The 22662-nt window shown below is 39.5% G+C and overlaps 1 protein-coding gene across 1 annotated transcript; it reads left to right on the forward strand.

Moving 5' to 3' along the window:
• Positions 1–19167: 19167 nt before the first annotated feature.
• Positions 19168–21477, forward strand: LOC147853255 (uncharacterized). Its single transcript, XM_087333379.1, has 2 exons — positions 19168–19471; positions 19511–21477. The coding sequence occupies exon 2, from the start codon at positions 19521–19523 to the stop codon at positions 20487–20489; it is 969 nt and encodes a 322-aa protein (XP_087189505.1). The 5' UTR covers positions 19168–19471; positions 19511–19520; the 3' UTR covers positions 20490–21477.
• The last annotated feature ends 1185 nt before the right edge of the window (positions 21478–22662 follow it).

Raw genomic sequence — 22662 nt, forward strand, 5'->3', positions numbered from 1 at the left:
CAAGAGGCGTTGGAAAGAGAAATGGTCGTATCGCAACGGGTTAAAGCATCCCAACTACGGAAGAGGCAAGAGCGGTGCAAATCGCCAAGGAAATGACTGCGGAGAACAAAACGGCAATGATTACACTTCTCAAAGAATTTCGGGACGTGTTTGCCTGGTCTTACGAGGATATGCGAGGGCTCGATCCTCAGCTATATCAGCATCAAATACATTTGATCAAAGACGCCAAACCGGTAGCACAGCGACGGTACTGAATGAATCCAAATTACGCCGCCAAAGTCAAGGAGGAAATCGACAAGTTGTTGAGGGTTGGCTTTATCTGCCCAGTAAAGAAATCTACATGGCTGAGCCCAATAGTAGTCGTACCAAAGAAAAACGGAAAATTTAGAGTTTGTGTTGACTACCGTAAGCTTAACGCGGCGACGGTAACAAATGCATTCCCACTCCCATTTACAGATGGAGTTTTAGACGTAGTCACCGGCCATGAGGTATACAATTTCTTAGACGGATTCAGCGGATACAACCAGATCCGAATGCACCCCGATGACCAGGAGAAAACGGCTTTCGTCACCGAATGGGGAGTGTTTGTTGCCGTAGTAATGATGTTCGGACTAAAAACGGCGCCGGCAACGTTCCAGAGGATCATCATGGAAATCTTTGGAGAATTCATACCGGCATTCATGCAGGTGTTTCTGGATGACTTTGTCGTCTATAGCCGGGAAGGAGATCACTTTCAGCACCTCCGACTGTGTCTAGAGAAATGTCGGGCTTATCGGCTAAGCTTGAATCCGGCAAAGTGTGTATTCGGAGTGTCAAGCGGGGCGCTATTAGGACACATTGTGAGCAAGGAAGGAATTGCCATGGACCCGGACAAAGTAAAAGCAATCTTAGAGGCACCGGCACTAACAACGGCCAAAGCATTAAGCCGTTTCTTAGGCCAAATCCGGTGGCATAGCCGAATGCTCCGGTATCTGGCGAACCTAGCTACACCGCTGCATGATGCGGTACACTGAACACCGTTCCAGTGGACCGACACCAAAGACAAGGCGTACCGGGCACTCAAACTACTATTGTCGCAAGTGCCGGTAGTGCAACCCCCGGATTGGGCTAAGGAGTTTCATGTGTTCGTGGATGCGTCCGACATTGCAATCGGAATCGCGCTGATGCAACTTACGGAGCCAAGGTGGTACCGACCTGTATATTACGCAAGCCAAAAGTTATCCCAAGCCGAACGAAATTATTCCACCACGGAAAGGGAAGCTTTGGGCATGATCTACAGCGTGACAAAATTCAAACATTATTTGCTGGGAAGGAAATTTTCCTTCCATGTACGTCATTCGGCACTCCTCTATTTAGTTTCCAAAGTGTCACTAACCGGTAAGTTGGCACGGTGGACATTACTGTTGCAGGAATTTGAGTTTGAAATATTCCACCGACCCGGCATACAGCACGCAGTAGTAGAGGGTAAAAGCATGCGAGTGGAAACACTATTATAGCTAATTAGCTACTAAAATGGCCATAGCTAATTAGCTATTTGTTTAGCTAGTGTTTTTTATGGGAAAATCAAATATTTGAAAAACTAATTTATGAAAAAACTCAAATATTTGAACTTCTGTTTCAGACGTAGTGGAACTTGGGGAATATCACCATCATCTAAGGTCGACTTCAATGTCATCAATTTCCTGTTTAGCCTAAGTCTGATTTTGAACGCAGATGGAGTACTCAGAGCACGAACGCAGACATAGCTCCCGCAACAGCAAAAAATCGACATTGCAGATTGAGAGCTACAACACAGAACCCGCTCGATCATCGTCCAGGTATGTTTCAGTTACAGAAACCCCAAACATTTGTTTTTTCTTTTTGACTACTGTCTGAACTTTGGTGCCGATTCATATTTCCCCAAAATCGAATAGGGCGAAGTCCTTGGAGTCCCATACAAGGATGTCTCGCAAATCGGGGAGTAGCAACAGGTGTGTTTATATTACTTTTTTTGTGTGTAATCCTGTCTTTAGTGATGATTGGGGTTTCTGATTGAAATTTCTGATTAGGGTTTTTGTTTATAAATTGCTTATTAGAATTTCTGATTAGGGTTTGTGATTGAAATTTCTGATTAGGGTTTGTGATTGAAATTTCTGATTAGGGTTTTTGATTATAAATTTCTGATTAGAATTTCTTAATAGGGTTTCTGGTTACAAATTTTGATTACAAATTAGAATTTCTGAATAGGGTTTTTGTTTATAAATTTCTGCTTAGGATTTCTGATTAGGGTTTGTGATTGAAATTTTTTATTAGGGTTTCTGATTGAAATTTCTGATTAGGGTTTTTTATTATAAATTTCTGATTAGAATTTCTGAATAAGGTTTCTGGTTACAAACTTCTGATTACAGATTTTGATTAGGGTTTCTGATTTCAAACTTCTGATTACAGATTTTGATTAGGGTTTCTGATTTCAAATTTCTGAATACAAATTATGATTAGGGTTTCTGATTTGCTAAGTTAAAGATTTTGCACCATTTTTGTTGTTGTTGATTGGGGTTTTTGATTCTCACATATTCTGATTTTGCACTATTTCTGATTTCTGAAATGATATTTCAGATGGCTCATTCCTCCGTATACGAGAGTGCTAAACTTCGCAAAATTTTGCGAGACAAAGGAGGACTTCCACAACACCTATGGTCTGTCACTCGAGGGTGTTGACCCTGCTGTCCTAAGTGATAAATTGATCAGTGATATAGACTGGATGACAGTATATACAGTGCCTAGAGCAAAGTTACTTCTGATGTTACAACAATTAGAAATAAGATTCAGGTAACTATTGTTTTGCTGGTATGTGATTGTGTTATAAATAACGGGTAAAATGTGCTAATCAAGCATTATCTGGAATAGGTTGCGCAACAGGAGCTTGAATTAGAGGGGCCACTGGATCCCCAACGTAAAATAGAACTGCAAATAGAGATCCAGGTTCTTTCAATGAACCTGGACCTTCTAGGTGTAAATACTGTTGCAGATTACAATTTGGATAAGCTTCAAGTAAGTTAACGATTCCTGAGCAAAGTTGGTGTATCTTTCAACAACAAGAATAATTAATCGGTAAATTTCTCTGTTGCGTTGAAGGAACAATACATTCATCAAGAACAGGTAGTTAGCTGCCTTAAGAAGAAGCTACATTTTGTGGAGGGAATGGTAAGGACCAGACAGGATTTGGACCTGAACATTCTTGCTCCCTTACCAAATGAAGTAGAACCAGAAAATGATTTATTGACAGTTCAAGCACGTTGCATCGCTTGCGGGTTAGGTGTGGAGGACAAAACTGCGTCTTTGTTGGTTCACCTACAACCATGAAACCACACATACCATCTGCTTTGTTTTCAACATGCTTGTCGAATTGTTGCATTCTGTTTGGGAGATTGCAGTACAACTCTACCAAATGAGTGGAGAAAACTAACAGGTATACCATACTGTAGCTAATAAGCTTAGTCTTTTCTAATTAGCTATCCTACTAGCTAATTAGCTACTGGCAGCTAATGAGCTACTAGCTAATTAGCTATCCTAGTAGCTAATTAGCTATGGTACTAGCTAATTAGCTAGTACCATAGTTGTGTAAAAAAGCTAAATAGCTATCCTACTAGCTAATTAGCCACTGGCAACTAATTAGTTATCCTAGTAACTAATTAGCTACAGCCATAGTTGTGTAAAGTAGCTAATAAGCTATCCTAGTAGCTAATTAGCTATGGTACTAGCTAATTAGCTAGTACCATAGTTGTGTAAAAAAGCTAATTAGCTATCCTACTAGCTAATTAGCTACTCGCAACTAATTAGCTATCCTACTAGCGAATTAGCTATCCTAGTAGCTAATTAGCTACTGGCAACTAATTAGCTATCCTACTAGCTAATTAGCTATCATAGTAGCTAATTAGCTACTGACATAGTTGTGTAAAGTAGCTAATAAGCTATGCTAGTAGCTAATTAGCTACTGGCAGCTAATTAGCTGTCCTAGTAGCTAATAAGCTATCCTAGCTACTACATAGTTGAGAAAGTAGCTAATTAGCTTTCATTGTAGCTAATTAGCTATCCTAGCTACCACCATAGTTAGTAAAGTAGCTAATTAGCTATCCTAGCTACTACCATAGTTAGTAAAGTAGCTAATTAGCTATCCTAGCTACTACCATAGTAGTGTAAAGTAGCTAATAAGTTATCCTACTAGCTAATTAGCTATCCTAGTAGCTAATTAGCTATGGTACTAGCTAATTAGCTAGTACCATAGTTGTGTAAAAAAGCTAATTAGCTATCCTACTAGCTAATTAGCCACTGGCAACTAATTAGCTATCCTAGTAACTAATTAGCTACTGCCATAGTTGTGTAAAGTAGCTAATAAGCTATCCTAGTAGCTAATTAGCTACTAGCAGCTAATTAGCTATCCTAGTAGCTAATTAGCTATCCTACTAGCTAATTAGCTATCCTACTAGCTAATTAGCTAGTACCATAGTTGTGTAAAAAAGTTAATTAGCTATCCTACTAGCTAATTAGCTACTGGCAACTAATTAGCTATCCTAGTAGCTAATTAGCTATCCTACTAGCTAATTAGCTGCTGGCAACTAATTAGCTATCGTACTAGCGAATTAGCTATCCTAGTAGCTAATTAGCTACTGGCAACTAATTAGCTATCCTACTAGCTAATTAGCTATCATAGTAGCTAATTAGCTACTGCCATAGTTGTGTAAAGTAGCTAATAAGCTGTCCTAGTAGCTAATTAGCTACTGGCAGCTAATTAGCTGTCCTAGTAGCTAATAAGCTATCCTAGTTACTACATAGTTGAGAAAGTAGCTAATTAGCTTTCATTGTAGCTAATTAGCTATCCTAGCTACTACCATAGTTAGTAAAGTAGCTAATTAGCTATCCTAGCTACTACCATAGTTAGTAAAGTAGCTAATTAGCTATCCTAGCTACTACCATAGTTAGTAAAGTAGCTAATTAGCTATCCTAGCTACTACCATAGTTGAGTAAAGTAGCTAATTAGCTATCCTAGCTACTACCATAGTTGAGTAAAGTAGCTAATTAGCTATCCTAACTACTACCATAGTTGAGTAAAGTACCTAATTAGCTATCATACTAGCTAATTAGCTATCGTACTAGCTAATTAGCTATCCTAGCTTCTACCATAGTTTAGTAAAGTAGCTAATTAGCTATCCTAAATAACTGTCATGTTATTGTAGAATCTTGTGGATTAAGGACGGCACATGATGTGTCTGGTGCTGATGATGCTGCAACAGATGAGGATACTACTGCCAATGTGGCTGAAAGTAAGAGTCCTGCTATCACATCTCCTTCAGATCAGCTACACCCTATTCTTTTGGAACAGTGTACTGAATTAGGCAACGATGTGAAATGCCATGAAATAGTGGAAACAACATGTAAAACTGAGGTTCACAACAACAGTGTTTATGAACACTTGATGCAACATTTCTTCGAGTCTCAAGACCTTGATTCCACTCCACCGAGCCCAACTACTGAAAATGTCCAAACAGATCCCTCTGTACTTGAAAAGCTAGTTCAAGAAACGGCTGATGTGCAATTAGCTGCTGAGGCGATGGGAAGGTTGTCGGAGGAGGACACACTTGCGCATTGGGTGAAAGAAGCAAGGCTAAATGGGGAACCAACCAGAAAAAGGCTGAAGAAGGGGCCACGATCGGGAACAAGACCAGTTACTCGGTCAAGGGGCCCAGACGTAGTGGAGCGAAATACTGTTTAGTTGGATATGATTGTTAGCTTAGGGATTTTGCTAGGGTTTTATGAAGTTTTACTATCCTGTTGGACAAGTAAAACCTCAGATTGGTTGTTGCTTGATCCACATTATGTAATGGAACTCTATGATGTTTTTCCAAGATAATTTGAAGAGTGTTGTTCTATGACTGAAACTCTTTGATGTTCAGGATATTGTTTTGTGAGACTATTAGTTACTTTGTGAGTGTGAATATGTTGGTGTTTTCTGATGTTGCAGAGTCTAAAGGGTTTGATTCTATTGCTCGTAAGGCCAATGGCAGTGTGGATACTGTTGATGTTGCGGCATGTTTAAAGGGCCCCATCTTGAAAGTAGATGTAGCAACTGACACAAGTGATCTGGTCACACAAGTTGATCAAGCATGTAGCACGGATGACTTGGTGTTGCAGGTAGATGCAACATGTAGCACGGATGACTTGGTGTTGCAGGTAGATGCAGCATGTGATACCAGTGGACTGATATCGAGCAGATCAGTAGCTACATGCACTGAGGTAATCCAAGGATTGATAACTAAGTCGACAAAACAAGAGCACCAGAATGTGAAGCTAGGCCCAACACAGTCGACTAGGGGTTTAAAGAGGAAAAGGACACCAGTTGTGTCAGCCGAACCTGAACTGATTGAGATTGATCGTATCCTACCAAAAAATGGTGTAACAGCGGCTCAGTTTCAGGAATGGAAACCTAAACCACTAGAAGTCGAAAGAAGAGCCTTGATCTTGGAGCTTGATAAAGTCTTGATGAGTGTGAGATATATGCAGCCAAGGAGGGACGCAAATCAGTTTCTAGAGTGGGCTGTGGAATACTTTGATTTGTTTATTTGGAGTGAAAAACCAAAATCAGATGTGTGGAAGTGTTTGGCAAGATTCTTCCCAAAATGGCGAAGTCGTTTTAAAGGTCAATGGGCACGAGAAAATTGTGAGCAAATGGAAGCTGCAAGATTCAAGAGACTTTCTGATTTTTGGGCTACTTGGCCTGAATATAATGCCGACAATACATTGATTTTGGATACAGAACATTTCCGACACTACTTCAATATTCGGAGATGCTGTCTCATTCTACCCGAGGAAATGCCTGAACAGTACCTGGTGCAAATAGTGAGCTGCCAACTAGGTGCATGGTTGTGGACTCCATACCGAGCTCAATATGCGGATAATATATGTAGACTCGTTCCACTGACTAGCAAGAGCTTAGCTGTTTATAGGAGATTTGTAGACATTTCCAATGGTAATTTATAAATATGTAAAGAGATGGCATTATTCAATGAAGAATTTAATTACTTGTTCCCACTGTACTTATCTACTGTGTAATTTGAGGAATATGTTGCAGATTGTTGATTTCATGCTATTGATGACTATTTAGCTATTGACAGCTAATTAGCTGCATTTGTACAGCTAATTAGCTACTGATGACTATTTCGCTATAACTTATAACTTAAAACTTAACAAAAAAGACATGATTTTATTGAGAAAGAAGCACAGAAAGCAGACTGTATACAAGAAATTGATTCCAAACGAATTTATTTAACTGTTTTCGCGAAATACATGTTTGTTTTACAAGAGAACATGGTAAGTGCTACTTGTAGCTACAAATTCCATGGCATACTATTGTAAATACATTCATACACATTAGCACCAACAGTGTATAAACCAGAGCAGCTATTGTATTTTGACATTGGGACGTTGATGCACCTGACCAAATGAGAGTACATATACGTCGTTGGTTTGTCTTCTAACAGCCTGTACACATATTCGTAGTCATCTAGTTTTGCATAAAAAATGCCTTCGATGTAGAATGTCCCGGCAGATACAAAATTTCCCCATGCATCTACAATATTCTGCCTTGCACACTGTTTACTAACCGTGCACTTTAATATATAGAAATCAGCACCCTCTGAATTGCCTTCTTCAGCATTTACAGCGAAGTTATCCCCAACGTTCAGGACATCACTCAAAGTATCTCCAAGTCCCTCATATGTGAAGTCAGCATTCTGCCCTGTTTCTCCATCAACTGCTTCCTTATCATTCAGAGTGTGATACTCCCAATTCTGAATGTATGCTTTGTTTAGACAATATCTCCAATTTCCCTGCACACAATGGAAGCAAAAACAAGTCAATTCTCTAACCACAATACAATGACCATCCAACCTGGAATAACCGCGAACAGCATGCAGAGATCGCAATTCGGGAATTCCTTGGCACTCCCAGGTCTTCTCCCTATTTACTTCATCTATCTTCACTTCCCAAAATTCACGTTTGATATCTCGGACTTGCGAGGAATAAACACCTGTGGCACTCGTTGACATATTTGTTCTTAAAAATTCAACTACATGTGATGCACAATTCATGTGCACACCATCTGTCTTTAGTTGTTCATGGGTAAGTGCCCGCTTTATAACAGCCCCTGCACCATCATGTTCACCTTTACCATGGCCAGACCCAAAAAAATTCCATCTCATCTCCAAACCTGTTATAGCAGGATACCTCCCCACAAAATAAAATGGACGTCGAGCCTTGAATTGTGACGCAGCTCCGTCAGACCAGACCCAATGTTGAGTAAGCTCCAAACGTTGAGCTAATAACCACTGCCAATGTAACTTAAAACAGTGTTGGACGAACAAGGTATCATGCTTCTTATCATCGGAAATAAAGAAATGAATTACTTTTTTAACATCACCTGAAACTCGAAAATATGTTATGTGCACAAAAATGGTTACCTGAACTGAACACCAATGCATAGATTGAATTTCATTCTGCTGCTTGAAAGTATAATTCTCTACGAAATCTACTACTGAGACTACTACATCATTTGGGAAATCAGATATGCAAGTCTTAAACTGATGGGCCTGCCATGAATAAATGAAGTTGTGTTTAATGAACTTTCCTAGAGATACTACAAACAGAGACACCAAATCCCTTGGTTTAAGCATCTTCCGAACTAGATCCTTTCTTTTACACACCTTTCCTTCGAAATTGGTGTTCACTGACTCAAATAACTTCACAGAGATCAATATTTCACTACTCAATTCATTTGGACACCACCTAAATCTAGTAGGGCCACAATCTTGACATAAACCCATGACACATTTATGAATATGGAAGATAGCGTCAGTTTCTCTCAGACACAATATTGAATCTAATAAATAACTCATGGAAGAGATAACGTGCTCAGATGATTTACACTCCTCTTGCGGGCTTGATCGACAGATTGGGCACCCACATGTGCAAACTGTATTAGTTAGGGATGCGCTATGGTGACGTAGTAGATTAACAGAGTCCTTCAGAAAACCCATCTGTACATGGTAAATGCAACAACATGTGTATCGATCCTTTAAGCGTCTCACAAAGTGTGGCTTAAGAGACTCGAATGTTCGTAGTTGAACTTTGATAGTTGGATGCATTCGTTTGAACCTAATAAATAAATCGACCTGCGTAATAAAGGGGAATTAGTTATTCTCGTAACTAGCTAACTATCCTAGTAGCTAATTAGCTATTCTAGTAGCTAGTTAGCTATTCTAGTAGCTAATTAGCTATCATGGTAGCTAATTAGCTGTCCTAGTAGCTAATTAGCTATCATGGTAGCTAATTAGCTGTCCTAGTAGCTAATTAGTTGTCCTAGTAGCTAATTAGCTATCATGGTAGCTAATTAGCTGTCGTAGTAGCTAATTAGCTATCATGGTAGCTAATTAGCTATTCTAGTAGCTAATTAGCTATCATGGTAGCTAATTAGCTGTCGTAGTAGCTAATTAGCTATCATGGTAGCTAATTAGCTGTCCTAGTAGCTAATTAGTTGTCCTAGTAGCTAATTAGCTATCATGGTAGCTAATTAGCTGCTCTAGTAGCTAATTAGCTATCATGGTGGCTAATTAGCTTTCCTAGTAACTAATTAGCTATCATGGTAGCTAATTAGTTGGTCTAGTAGCTAATTAGCTATCATGGTAGCTAATTAGCTGGTCTAGTAGCTAATTAGCTATAATGGTGGCTAATTAGCTTTCCTAGTAACTAATTAGCTATCATGGTAGCTAATTAGTTGGTCTAGTAGCTAATTAGCTATCATGGTAGCTAATTAGCTATCATGGTGGCTAATTAGTTGTCCTAGTAACTAATTAGCTATCATGGTAGCTAATTAGCTGGTCTAGTAGCTAATTAGCTATAATGGTGGCTAATTAGCTATCATGGTAGCTAATTAGCTATCATGGTGGCTAATTAGATGTCCTAGTAACTAATTAGCTATCATGGTAGCTAATTAGTTGGTCTAGTAGCTAATTAGCTATAATGGTGGCTAATTAGCTATCCTAACTAATTAGCTATCATGGTAGCAAATTAGCTGGTCTAGTAGCTAATTAGCTATCACGGTGGCTAATTAGCTATCCTAGTAAGCTAATTAGCTATCATGGTAGCTAATTAGCTATCATGGTAGCTAATTAGCTTTCCTAGTAGCTAATTAGCTGGTAATAACGAAATAACAAACTAGCTACCATGATAGCTAACTAGCTTCCAGTACAACTAATTATCTGGTAGTACCTAAATTAGCTATTGAGAATAGCTAATTAGCTATCATGGTAGTAGCTATTGAGAGTAGCCAGTTACCTATGTAGTAGCTATCATAGTAGCTAATTAGCTATCATGGTAGCTAATTAGCTTTCCTAGTAGCTAATTAGCTGGTAATAACGAAACCTTTTTAAGTAACATCACTATTAAGTAACATCATTAGACTAGACCTTTTTAAGACAAGATCATCTTCTGACCTGCTCATGGATACGAAACTATTACGAAGATTATTTACTAAAATAGATGATATGTTTGCATTAAGACCATCACAATCAACTAAGTCCTTTATCGATGGATCATTACATATTCCATAAAGTACTACCTTCTTTTCTTCATTGCTGATGTGCTTGGTTTGAACATTGAAATAGTCTACAACCTTTCTCTCTATGATGGTAGTCGCATTACTTACATTCTCAGCTAAACTATCCTTACCTTTACTGAGTGTGGCTTTCGTATCCTTCAACAATTGACGATGTTTCCTTTTTTTTCTGCCCAATAGTTTCGTATGGCTTGTTGTGTCCTGATAACATCATCCCTATCCTTATGATCATTGAGGGGTAATTCTAAACACCCTTCTTCCCCTTCCATTTGGTTGGACATGTTAAAACCCTAAATTTCCAGAAAAAAAAACAAGTATTAAAGATGGCTATGGGCAACAACAATACACAAAAATATTCCACACAATACACAAGATTAGACACAACAATACACAAGATAATCAATAGACAGAAAAGTTATTGCAATCCAAGACCGAACAGTAGAGGATTTCACTCCGTTGGATCCAACAGTTGAGGAGGCGATCCAAGACCGACCAATGGCAACAACTGAGTGTAGAATGTTGCCGTTGGATGAGTGAACTCCGTCAAATCGAAATGTGGAAGCAATCCGGGACTGGACAATAGTGGCAACTGAGTATAGAATGATGGCAATGGAGGAGAGAACCCCGTCAGATTGAACAGTTACCGATGATGCTTGAAACGCACATAGAAGGCACTTGAGAATAGAGTGGCATAGAGAAGAGAACCCCGTCAGATTGAACAGTTACCAATGATGCTTGAAACGCATAGTAGCGGCCCCTGAGTGAGAGTGGAAAAGAGAAGAGAACCCCGTCAGATTGAATAGCTCTTTGATTATGCTTGGAACGCACAGTAGCAGCCCCTGAGTGTAGAGTGGCAAAGAGAAGAGAACCCCGTCAGATTGAACAGCTCTTTGATGATGCTTGGAACGCACAGCAGCGGCCCCTGAGTGTAGAGTGGCACAGAGAAGAGAACCCCCTCAGATTGAACAACTCTTTGATGATGCTTGGAACGCACAGTAATGGCCCCTGAGTGTAGAGTGGCACAGAGAAGAGAACCCCCTCAGATTGAACAGCTCTTTGATGATGCTTGGAATGCACAGTAATGGCCCCTGAGTGTAGAGTGGCACAGAGAAGAGAACCCCGTCAGATTGAACAGCTCTTTGATGATGCTTGGAATGCACAGTAGTGGCCCCTGAGTGTAGAGTGTCACAGAGAAGAGAACCCCGTCAGATTGAGCAGCTCTTTGATGATGCTTGGAACGCACAGTAGCGGCCCCTCAGTGTAGAGTGGCGGCAGGTGGACTCGATAGGGTTTAGCAACAGTGGTAGCAACTAACCCACAGTACTCAACTAGAGATGGCCTACGTGATGTGGCAAAGGATCATGCATAATGGACCTAGGAATTCGATATATAATTTATGGTACACATTTATGGTGCACACATCAATTTATGTTGCACATTTATGGCACTCATTTACATATGTAATTAAAACACTCTAGTATTTTCAATGGTAGTTTTTTGCATACTTAATTTATTAATGATGGCTTTTTACTAAAATGACTATTTATCAATGGTAGCTTTTTGCATAGCTAATTAGCTATGTCAAGGACATAGCTAATTGTTTCCACTCGTATGCTTTCACCCTAGACTATTTGAGCCGGTTAGATTCCGGCGAGACTGGTGACGGAGTCCCGGACGAGTTTCCGGATGCTAAGCTATTTCGAGTCACCGCGGAAACGGCAACAGATGAAACGGTGGCACAAGAAGAAAAGTGGCTAACGAATATGCAACAATTTCTGAGCACCGGATTGCCTCCGGAGGAGATGACCTGGGACGAGAGGAAACGCCTGGCGGTACAAAGCCAGCACTTCTGTTTAGTACGGGACACGCTATACCACAAAGGCGCGGACGGTATATGGCGACTGGCGGTGCGCAGTGACGAGAAGGATATAATACTACGAGAAGCACACTGCGGAGTCGCCAGAGGCCATTACGCCGGAGATGCTACAGCAAGGAAGATATGGCAAAGTGGCCTATGGTGGCCGACAACATTGAAAGACGCAGTCCAGTACGCTAAAGAATGTGATCTATGTTAGCGAATGGGCCAGCCAACCGAACAAGCTAGGATACCGCACCAGCCGGTACTGTCGTTAGAACCATTTCAGAAATGGGTCTGGATTTTGTGGGTCCATTCAAACCATCAGTAATGAGAACCGACAACCGGTATGTGATCGTAGCTACGGATTACTACACGAAATGGGTAGAAGCCAAAGCCTTTCGTGACAACATCGCAGCATCGACAGCGAAATTCTTGTATGAATACATCTGGTGCAGGTATGGATGCCCGATCGAGCTAATAAGTGACCAAGGAGGGCACTTCCTCGGCCAAATGGTGGAAAGCTTGACGTCGTTCTATGTCGTGGTGCATAAACGGAGCACGCCATACTATCCGCAAGTAAACGGGTTAGCCGAGTCGACGAATAAAACGCTACAGAATATCCTTCGGAAAGTCATTAACGAAAACCGGACAGACTAGAATACGAAGTTGCACAGTGCCCTATGGGCTTACCGGACAGCTTACAAAACAAGAATCCAAACCACACCGTTCCGGCTAGCATTCGGATTGGAGGTTGTCATGCCAGTAAAGTTCCAGGTTCCGAGGTTACGGATTCAGATTAGGAAACGGTTAAACGAGAAGGAATCGGAGGCAATTCGGTTAGCAGCTCTGTGTGAACTAGAAGAACACTGACTAGCAAGTATCATGCACCTGGAACTGGAGCAGCGGCGAAGCAGGGCGTTTGTGGATCGCCACCGAAAAGGAAATGAAAAGATGTTTGGAATCGGCAAGCCGGTACTAGTGTTCCAGACCCGGATGGGAAAGATGCTGGGGAAACTGCGGTTTCGGTGGACCGGACCGTACTGGATCACACGTGAGTTCAATGGATCCTACCAGTTAGGGACACTTGCCGGCGAGGTCCTGGGTAAGTGGGTCAACAGATTTCGACTAAAGCCATACAAGGGACCCATGCCAAGGAACCCATTTGAACAAGGAAAGGCCGATGTCAAACCAGATACCGGCATACCGGAAACAACGGCAACCCGATTAGCAATCGGCAACAACGAAGCCGGTAAGGGGGACAAAGAGCCGGCACACGGGTTGGATAAGAGGTTGGCAAACCGTCACGAGGCTGGCAAGATTCCTCATTCGGGTAAGGGTCTGTTAGGACCGGAGACAAATTAACCTAAAAAAAAAAAAAAGTTTATATTACTCTCCGTTCATGACTACATTGTAATCGGGCCTTTATATAGGTCACCGATGCGAAGTACAAAACGGTGCCAACCGGCACCTATTTGGGATCGGTCCGGATCCGGATCGACATACCGATTCGGTCCGTCCGTCCACATATTAATATATTAAGACTAATAATTACAACAGATTCCTAAATAACAATTCCCCTTTTCACACTCTGGTCTGGACATCTTCTAGCTCCTTTGTCGGCCGAGTAACAGACAAGCATAATCTTTGTTTAGAGTTATTGACACTATCTTAGTATGCATGCAAAATTCTTCCAATGCCCTCATAAACTTTTGCGCATCTCCAAAAGTATTTGTAAAAAGTACTATATCATCTGCATACAACAAAAGCATGATGACTACATTCCCAATGACAAATTCTTCAACATCTTCTTTCTTTACAAACTTGGCACAATTTGTTCTAATTCATCAATGCATAGACCAAATAGAGTTGGTGAGAGTGGGCGTCATTACTTAACAACATTAGAATTATTGAAAAAATCTAAAATTTCGTCACCCATACACAAACATTATATAACCTTCTCACGAATTTGCAAGCATATATTCATTGGGCACCTTGAGTTCTTCTATTCTCCTCCAAAGATGCTCACAAGGTACCATATCAAAGCTTTCTTGAAGTCTACAAAGCAACAATATAGACCCTTAGCTCTCAAGTGACTATCACAAATGAGTAGAATAGAGCAAAACCAAGACAAGACTAAATACTAAGAGAGAGAAAGAGAACAAGAACTGAACTTATGCTTCCTTAACTAGTGTTGTTCCCCTTGATTAGAATCAAGGTGTGCCTAAATATTTATACAAGAAGGTGGAGGTATGCATGCAAGCTAGGAATAGTCTAGAGAATGCATGAGGATGCATGCAAGCTCGGAAACTTCTAGAGAATGCATGAGGATGCATTCTCTAGAAGTTTCTAGAAAGTTCTAGTGTTCAACCTACAATGCATCAAGTTGAATTTAATACAAGGAGTCTCAGATGGATGTAGCTCGATTAGTAAGGTTGCCCGATGGAGACCATGAGGGCATGAGTTCAACCCCTACATTTTGCAATGGCATCCCGTTAACCTCATATACATGTTTGTGACATTGTCTTTCCTCTATTAATACTTGAAAGACAACAAGGTGATCAATTTTGTTATCGTATTTCCTAAGGCCAACTTGTTCATAAGCTCTCTTGCCATTTTGTTAGCCATTTTTTTAGTTCGTGCACTTACCTTTGATTCCATTATACATCCAAATAGTTTTGTCATTTGCAAGCCAACCATGATGGTTTGATAGTTGCTTGCATTATTTATATCGCCACCGTTATATAAAGGTTTGATCCAATTTTTAGTCCAATTGTAGTTCATGCCATGTTGCAATAGATAACTAAACATTATTCATCCATGTACTTCCTTTCCCATCCATTTGAGCATTTCAGCCCTTATACATTTAAGATCTCTTGCCTTTTGTGAGGCCAATTTATTGTGTCTTGAAGGGAGACATGTGTGAAAGAAACCCATAACACATTATCTTTCCGGCAATTGATAGCTCATATAAATTCTTGCAATGCATAGACAAGTCCATAAGAGTTAAGTCATTGTAACTCTCAACACATTTTTCCTTTAGATTCCCCCAAATTTTAGCACATGCATGTAATTTTTCTTGTGTTTGAAGAAATTATTGAGTAATTTCCCATATTCTTCTCTTTCTTTGAATAAGTCTTTCATACTTGAATGCAATAGCTTTTGATCATTTTTATATCCCTAACTACATCCATAATCATGAGGCACTTTCGTGCTTCGTAGCATTCTTTATCAAATGATGTTTATTTTGAGCCAATTTTCTTGATGTGTTTTCAAGGTGTGTGCTTAGTTGAAAAGTATTCGTTTTTGCACTTGAAATCTTTGCATTTGCATTCTATTGTGGCACCATGTTGTATCTTTGTCATTTGTAATATATCCTCAACCATCTTCGAATACATGGGCGCTCGTTGAAGGTGCATTCTCAAATGCGATTGTTTATTATCTTCAATGACCTTCTCACAATCAAAACTATTCATACATTTGAGGTCAATAAGTAAAATCCTATTATTGGATTCTAAATGAGAATTTATGTGTGTGATCCAAAATACCTTCAAAAAGTAGCAAATAATCAATCGCATTCCGTTGTGTTGTTTACATGTAAAACCATTAGAGTTGGGCCATAAGGACACCACTTGCAATAAGCATTTTGGTACTATTACACATTTGTAACCCTGACTTACCAAATTGATCTTATACATTTGAATATCCTCTTGCATCTATGAGATATGTGGCATGAAATATTATTGTGCATCAAGTTGCAAATTTCTTGTATGGGCATTCATATCATTAAAGACAATAACTTTCCCCTTGACTTTGAAATAAGAAATAACATCTTCTAGATTGGCAAAAGGTTGGTCTTTATTCAAATATGCATAAAAGTTAATTGTTGTGTATAAAACTTCTTGTACAAGCAATCATGTCACCAAAGACAATAACTTCCCCCTTGAATTTGAAATAAGCAATATCATCTTCTAGATTGGCAAAAGGTTTGTCTTTTATCCAAATAAACATAAGTTGATTGCTTTACATAAAACTTCTTGTATGGCCATTCATGTCACCAAAGACAATAACTTCTCCCTTGAATTTGGAATAAGTAATATTATCTTCTAGATTGACAAAAGGTTGGCCTTTATCCAAACAAGCATAAAAGTTAGAATCTTGATAAGGGATATAACATCTAACTACAAAAGTGAGCATATCATTTAGTGTTTCTATTTTGAACTATATGCAACATTTATGATCATCGGTTTTTATGATCAATCCATATTTCTCTATTTCCCTCTTAATCAAGCATGCCCATAGAGAGAGAGAGAGAGAGAGAGAGAGAGAGGAAGAAGAAGTGTGAACAAGTCATTTGATTGAAACAGTGTTCGATTGAAATTTGGGAATATGAGCATAGATGTAATAAATAGCATATAATTAAACTCTCTCTCTCTATCTATCTATCTATCTATCTCTCTAACGTTGGCCCCACTATAAGATGAAAATGCCAAAATATATCAAAGCACATCTTACTTTCCGATGAGCCTAAACACTTCGTCAAACTTGCTCACGCAAGTTAGGTGTTGAGGTAGCGTCATGCCATCATCACCCTAATATGAAGATATGTAAGCTACATGCAATGAAACCTTTGGTGGATGATGAATATCACTTACTTCTTGTATGCTCAACGTATAAGGTAATTTGCAAGAATTAGACAAGCATGATAATTTAAGTGTCATATTCAAATCCCTAAAGCAAGGCAATTGCATTTGTGCGCGCATTATTTTCACACACAGAGTTTTTACTAGAGAGTAGTAACCCCCTTTCTTAGGAAGGAGTCGCATGCAAGACGATATATGTATTTGGTCACATAGGCCTAAGTTAACCACCTCGTACACGATAAAAAATCTATTCTTTTCCCTTATAGGAAGTGGTGCAAAATTATGTGCAAAACCTCTAAGAGAAAGTTAAATTATTTGCAATTTGGTCAAGCCTATACTCTTATGATGTGTGTGTGTGTGTGTGTGTGTGATAGTAAAAGCACACAATTATTGTATATAAAACCCACTTGTTACAACTTCTTAGTCTCCTATGTATGTGTGCATGTGTGTCTCAAAAGACGAGACACCTAAGATGTAATCTCTTGTTTGGTTTTATAGGCCATTTTGTCCTCTTGAAAGACGTATATATCCATAGATTGACCCATGCGTGATATTCGTGAAATGCCCCAAGAATATTACAAAACCATTCATTTTAAATTTATATAAAAAATTTATTTAATTCACTAAAACATTAATTAAATCACTAAGACAATAATTAATTCACTAATACATTGCTTAATTCATTAAAATTTAATTAATTCATTAATAATACATTAACAATAAATTAATTAGGGTTTCTGCTAAACTTAGGGTGTCAGTGAAACTGTGAGTTTGTAGCCGAGAACAGGATGTAGGATTAGCGTAGAGCATGAGAGGGAGGTGAGGATGCATGCCAAAAAGAAGAAATACGGTCAAAATTAGGATTTTGATTGAAACTAGGGTTTCAGCCAAAACCCTAATTTTTTGGCCGAGAACAGGATGCAAAGGGAGGCGAGGGTGTAAGCACACACAGAGAACAGTGTGAGGCCCCTCGCTTGCTGCTTGCTATTCACTCACTCACACAATTTGTTTTTCCAAAGAAAACAATTATTTTTTCGAAAAAAGAAAAGAAAATGAATACATTTAAATGTATTCATATTCGCATTCCTAGCATTAGTGGGGCTTGCCCTATGAATGCGAATATGTCAATCTATGTATATATCAAGATGTTTTGGGAGATTATATGGAGAAATCTTAAGAGAAAGTTAAATTATATGCAATTTTGTTAAAGCTTGAAGAGGAGGCCTTTGATTCAGTACATACAATATACTAGCGCTAGGTAACCTAATTATTTAATTTATCAAGAGTTAACATGATTTAGATCGTTTAAAAAAGAAAAAAAAACTTTATCTTCTCATAAGGTCATCCCATGCTATGTATTTTCATATCATGTGTTTTTTATATAGCTTTAACTTTGTTATGGTTTTTATGAATATGGTGTTCCTAATATGGGATTGTGAAAGTGAATGGCCCATTTCATACTTACACCTAAAATAAAGTGCATTTGAAGTTGAAAGGTGACATAAAAATATATATAGAAGGGCAAGTTTGACCGTAAATACATATCCTTAGGTGTAGTGTAAGCAAAGTATTCCTCAACATACAACCTTGGGTTGTTTGATACCATGAAAACCATTGGGGCTATAATTGATATTGCACCAAAGTTTTCTCTACAGGAGGGTAATTTATGATATTTAACGTTGTATTATGAGTATGTATAATATTTTCCCAAAGACCACAATCATTTGCCAGTCTTATAACTCTACAATAAAATTCATAGCAACCTTTCTAATGAAGAATCGAAAATGTTATTGTTTTGCAATGCAACTCTAACTCTTCAATACATGCATTCTTGAATTGAAAATTCGGTTGTTGTATTTCAATCTTCAATATATGTGTGCTTTCAATGCATGTATTTGTTCTTATTTATTTTAATGTAAAGCATGACATGTTGCATTGCAATCGTCACCGATTGCATCATAGATCCCCCCCAAGGAGGATGGATGTATATATATATGTAGGTCAACACACATATATCGCATTAAAGGTATTCATGTTTCTTGTGCAAGAAGTAAGTCGGGAATAGGTGTGTGAGACTAGGACATGGAAGACGAAAGGTGACACTATTCGAGAAAATAATAAATCGGGGGGCGATTTGAACAAGAGAGGACTACTCCTTGATGTTTGGACGACGAAGGTAAGTAACGTTTGGAAATTCGAAGAAAACAAAGAGTGGAGGAGGGTGGGGCACATAACACAAACAAATACCTTCCATTTGCTTGACCATTAGTTTTTGCATACTTGAAGAATTAGATTGAGGGAGGTGATTAAGGAGAGTGATTAAGGAAGGTGATTAAGGAGTAGTACTTCTGAATTCTAAGGAGAAAGCTTAATTAAGATGGGCACCTTGATAGGCCATGTGGCACCTGGGGCAGGGTTTATCCTCATAGGTCTTTGGCACCTTCTCAACACAATCAAGGCCTATGCCCGACAAGGTGCTCGGGGTTTCAAATCGCGGCCGTGGTTCCCGGCTGCGCCGCCCGGACATCCCGGCCGGCGCGCCGAGCTCTACCTCATCATCTTGGGCTCGCTCCTCTCGATCGCGTCCGAGCTCTTCATTTTTCCACACCAGCACCACCCCTTCGTCTCACACACCGACCTCTCGATCCCTGCCCAACACCTCAATAACTTCGAGCACTCGACCATCTCCCTCTTCTTGCTCATCTATGCGTCCGTGGCCGCACTCGAGGACGGAGGCGCACTCAATCTTGCCGATGGGTTTGTCCACTCCCTCGGCTCACTCGCATTTGCGGTCGAGCTCTTGCTCTTCCATCTCCACTCGGCCGACCACATGGGCCTCGAGGGCCACTACCACTGGCTCCTCCAATTGATCGTCGCGGCATGCCTCGTGTTCACACTTGTAGAGATTCACGTGCCCCGGAGTTTCCTTGCATCCCTTGGACGGGCGACTTCGCTCGTCTTCCAAGGGATTTGGTTCATTCAAATGGGGCTAGTGCTTTGGGTCCCAAGGTTTACGCCCACTGGATGCGCCATGCAAGACGCGGGTTACCACCGTGTGGTGCGGTGCGAAGGTGAGGGTGCCTCGCATCGTGCCAAGGCACTCGCGACTTTGCAATTCGCTTGGTACCTCGCCGCTCTTTGTGCCGCACTCATCACTTGGATCACGCTCACGCTTCGTGGCCCACATGCCGAGATGTCCAAGTCTTATGAGGCCCTCCGCTTCCACCGCGATCCCGATGATGACGACGAGTCCGACACAAGTGCCTCCTTTAAGTTGGCGCTTCCAAGAGCCACATCCCTAGAGGGCCTCCATGGAGGCAAATCCATGGTCAACCTTCCTAGGTAACTTGTCAGCAACACTTTGTTCTCATTTACTAGGTGATCGACATACCGGTATTCGTCACAAATGTACTCTTCATATCATTATAATTTGTACCTAGATTAGCACCCCACCATTCACATGTATAGGGAGCCTACCTAGACTGTATCTAGTTTAGCGCCCCATTCGCATACATGTATAGTAGTCATCACAAATGTACTCTTCATATCATTACAATTTGTATCTAGTTTAGCACCCCACCATTCACATGTATAGGGAGCCTACCTAGACCATCAAATATCCGTCAAATATCTAAGAAGGTGTGCCCCTTGCATATCACGCTTTACCATATGGTGTCATGTCCACCATTCATCATGTATGTGTCACCAATTAGTCATCTGACAGGTACCATTCACCTCATATACATATGTGTACTTTGTCCAATTCAAGGTCAATTGGCATGTTCATGAAGGTGTTTGGTGCATATCATTTACTAGGTAGTGCTTCTCCTCGATATGTCGTAGGTAATTCATTTTGGGAGTCCCCTTCCTTCTTTTTGTTAGTCGAGGATCACAAGGTAAATTGGTATTTTCCACCATTCAATACATACTACATCCATTTGTTGCCTCATATAGTGTTCATGTTCACTTGGTTAGTTGGGCTCCATTAGTCAAGTCCCTAAAGTGTGAGTAGGGGCACATTACCTGTCTATCATTTAATAGGTCGTTTCATTCATGAGGGAAATTTTTATTAGTGTGAATAGTCATGTCAATAGTTGATACTTCCCACACATTTGTTTCATCCAAGTTGTTCCTTCCTCAATGCTTGTATTCCATGTACTTGCCCACATTTGTTGTTATGTTCACCATGTATTTGTACATCATATGTATTCCTTGAACACTAGTTGGACCTCTTAATCACATACTTTGTCATGTATCTCTATTATAGACATGTAAATATTGAATCGCAATGTATATATTCATTTGTCTATTGGATCTTGTTGTTTCCTTATTTTTATGTGTGCAATCAAAATAAATCTTCCAATGTTTAAATCATGATAAACTAAAACATAAGGCCTTAAGATGAGGTGAGAACATCAAAAACATAGTTTCTGTGCCAACTTAATTGTAAGTGTTGATGTGGAAATGGAGAAGCTAAAATGAAAGAGACCCACTATAGTTGTGTTGTTGGGGGGGAACTTGTACACCAACTATTTATTTTGTTTAAATGTGTGGTTGTGTTTTGGCAAATCACCTTTTTTTAATAACCAAATTGTTGTTTAACCCAAGATATGTTTTATGTTGTATGAGGTATATGATTTTATTTTAATTATGTAGTGCTCAATCTAAAATTCCATGTTATTAAGAGGCTCGTTGACCAAGCATCTGGATAGGTAGGTAAGGTTTCAACTTCAACATAAGAAAGTATATTTTATTAGTTCGTCATACACATAAGCATATTTTTCGAAATTTTTTCTTGCACAACTTTTTGGATGACAAAGGTGCGAAACAAGACGAAATTTCAATGACAATATCTAGAATTTATGGATGTTTCTCTATTCTCCATTGAGTGGATATTCTCAACTAGATGATCATCTTGATAATATAATAAATAGCCTACTTAGACAAAATGTCAAATCACAAATTAAGCTTATATTTATAAATAACATATGAATATGATATTGGATCACTTGTAACAAACTGGCAACACTATTGAGAGGATGGAAATTACATATTGTTATACATTCCCCTCGATAGAACCCAATCAACAAGTTGTTCTATGGTGTAAAGGATGTTAAATGGGTTCCATCACAATTCACATGACAACAAATAAAACCAATTCAACAATCATGCATTTTTTTCCTTAATATTTTGTTCACGATTTTACCGACTCCAACCCACACATAAGTGGCTTAATCCATCATGCTTTGAGAGAAACTACCCTAAATTCACTTCAACATCACACTACTGAACTAACACTACAAACCATATTTCATGTTGGGCATACACGTTCATATGAACTTGCCACTTGGTTTCCTATTCCTCAATATCACGCTTGGTGATCAATTTTAAGAAATCCTTTTTCTAACTATGTCACAAGGTTTTGAATTCCATAAAGCAAGGGTGGAGTGTGTTTCTCTTCCATTAAAATACTCTTCCAACATAACCTAAACGGTGACTAGAAGACAAGGTTGTAGAAT

This window comes from Azolla caroliniana, unplaced genomic scaffold (genome assembly GCF_043228905.1).
Source record: "Azolla caroliniana isolate FFs.n. ecotype wild unplaced genomic scaffold, voAzoCaro1.0.p SCAF_17, whole genome shotgun sequence".
Taxonomy (NCBI): domain Eukaryota; kingdom Viridiplantae; phylum Streptophyta; class Polypodiopsida; order Salviniales; family Salviniaceae; genus Azolla; species Azolla caroliniana.

Bases quoted from the DNA above. Each gene is read 5' to 3' on its own strand.
- LOC147853255 (XM_087333379.1), top strand. From the start codon at position 19,521: ATGGGCACCTTGATAGGCCATGTGGCACCTGGGGCAGGGTTTATCCTC.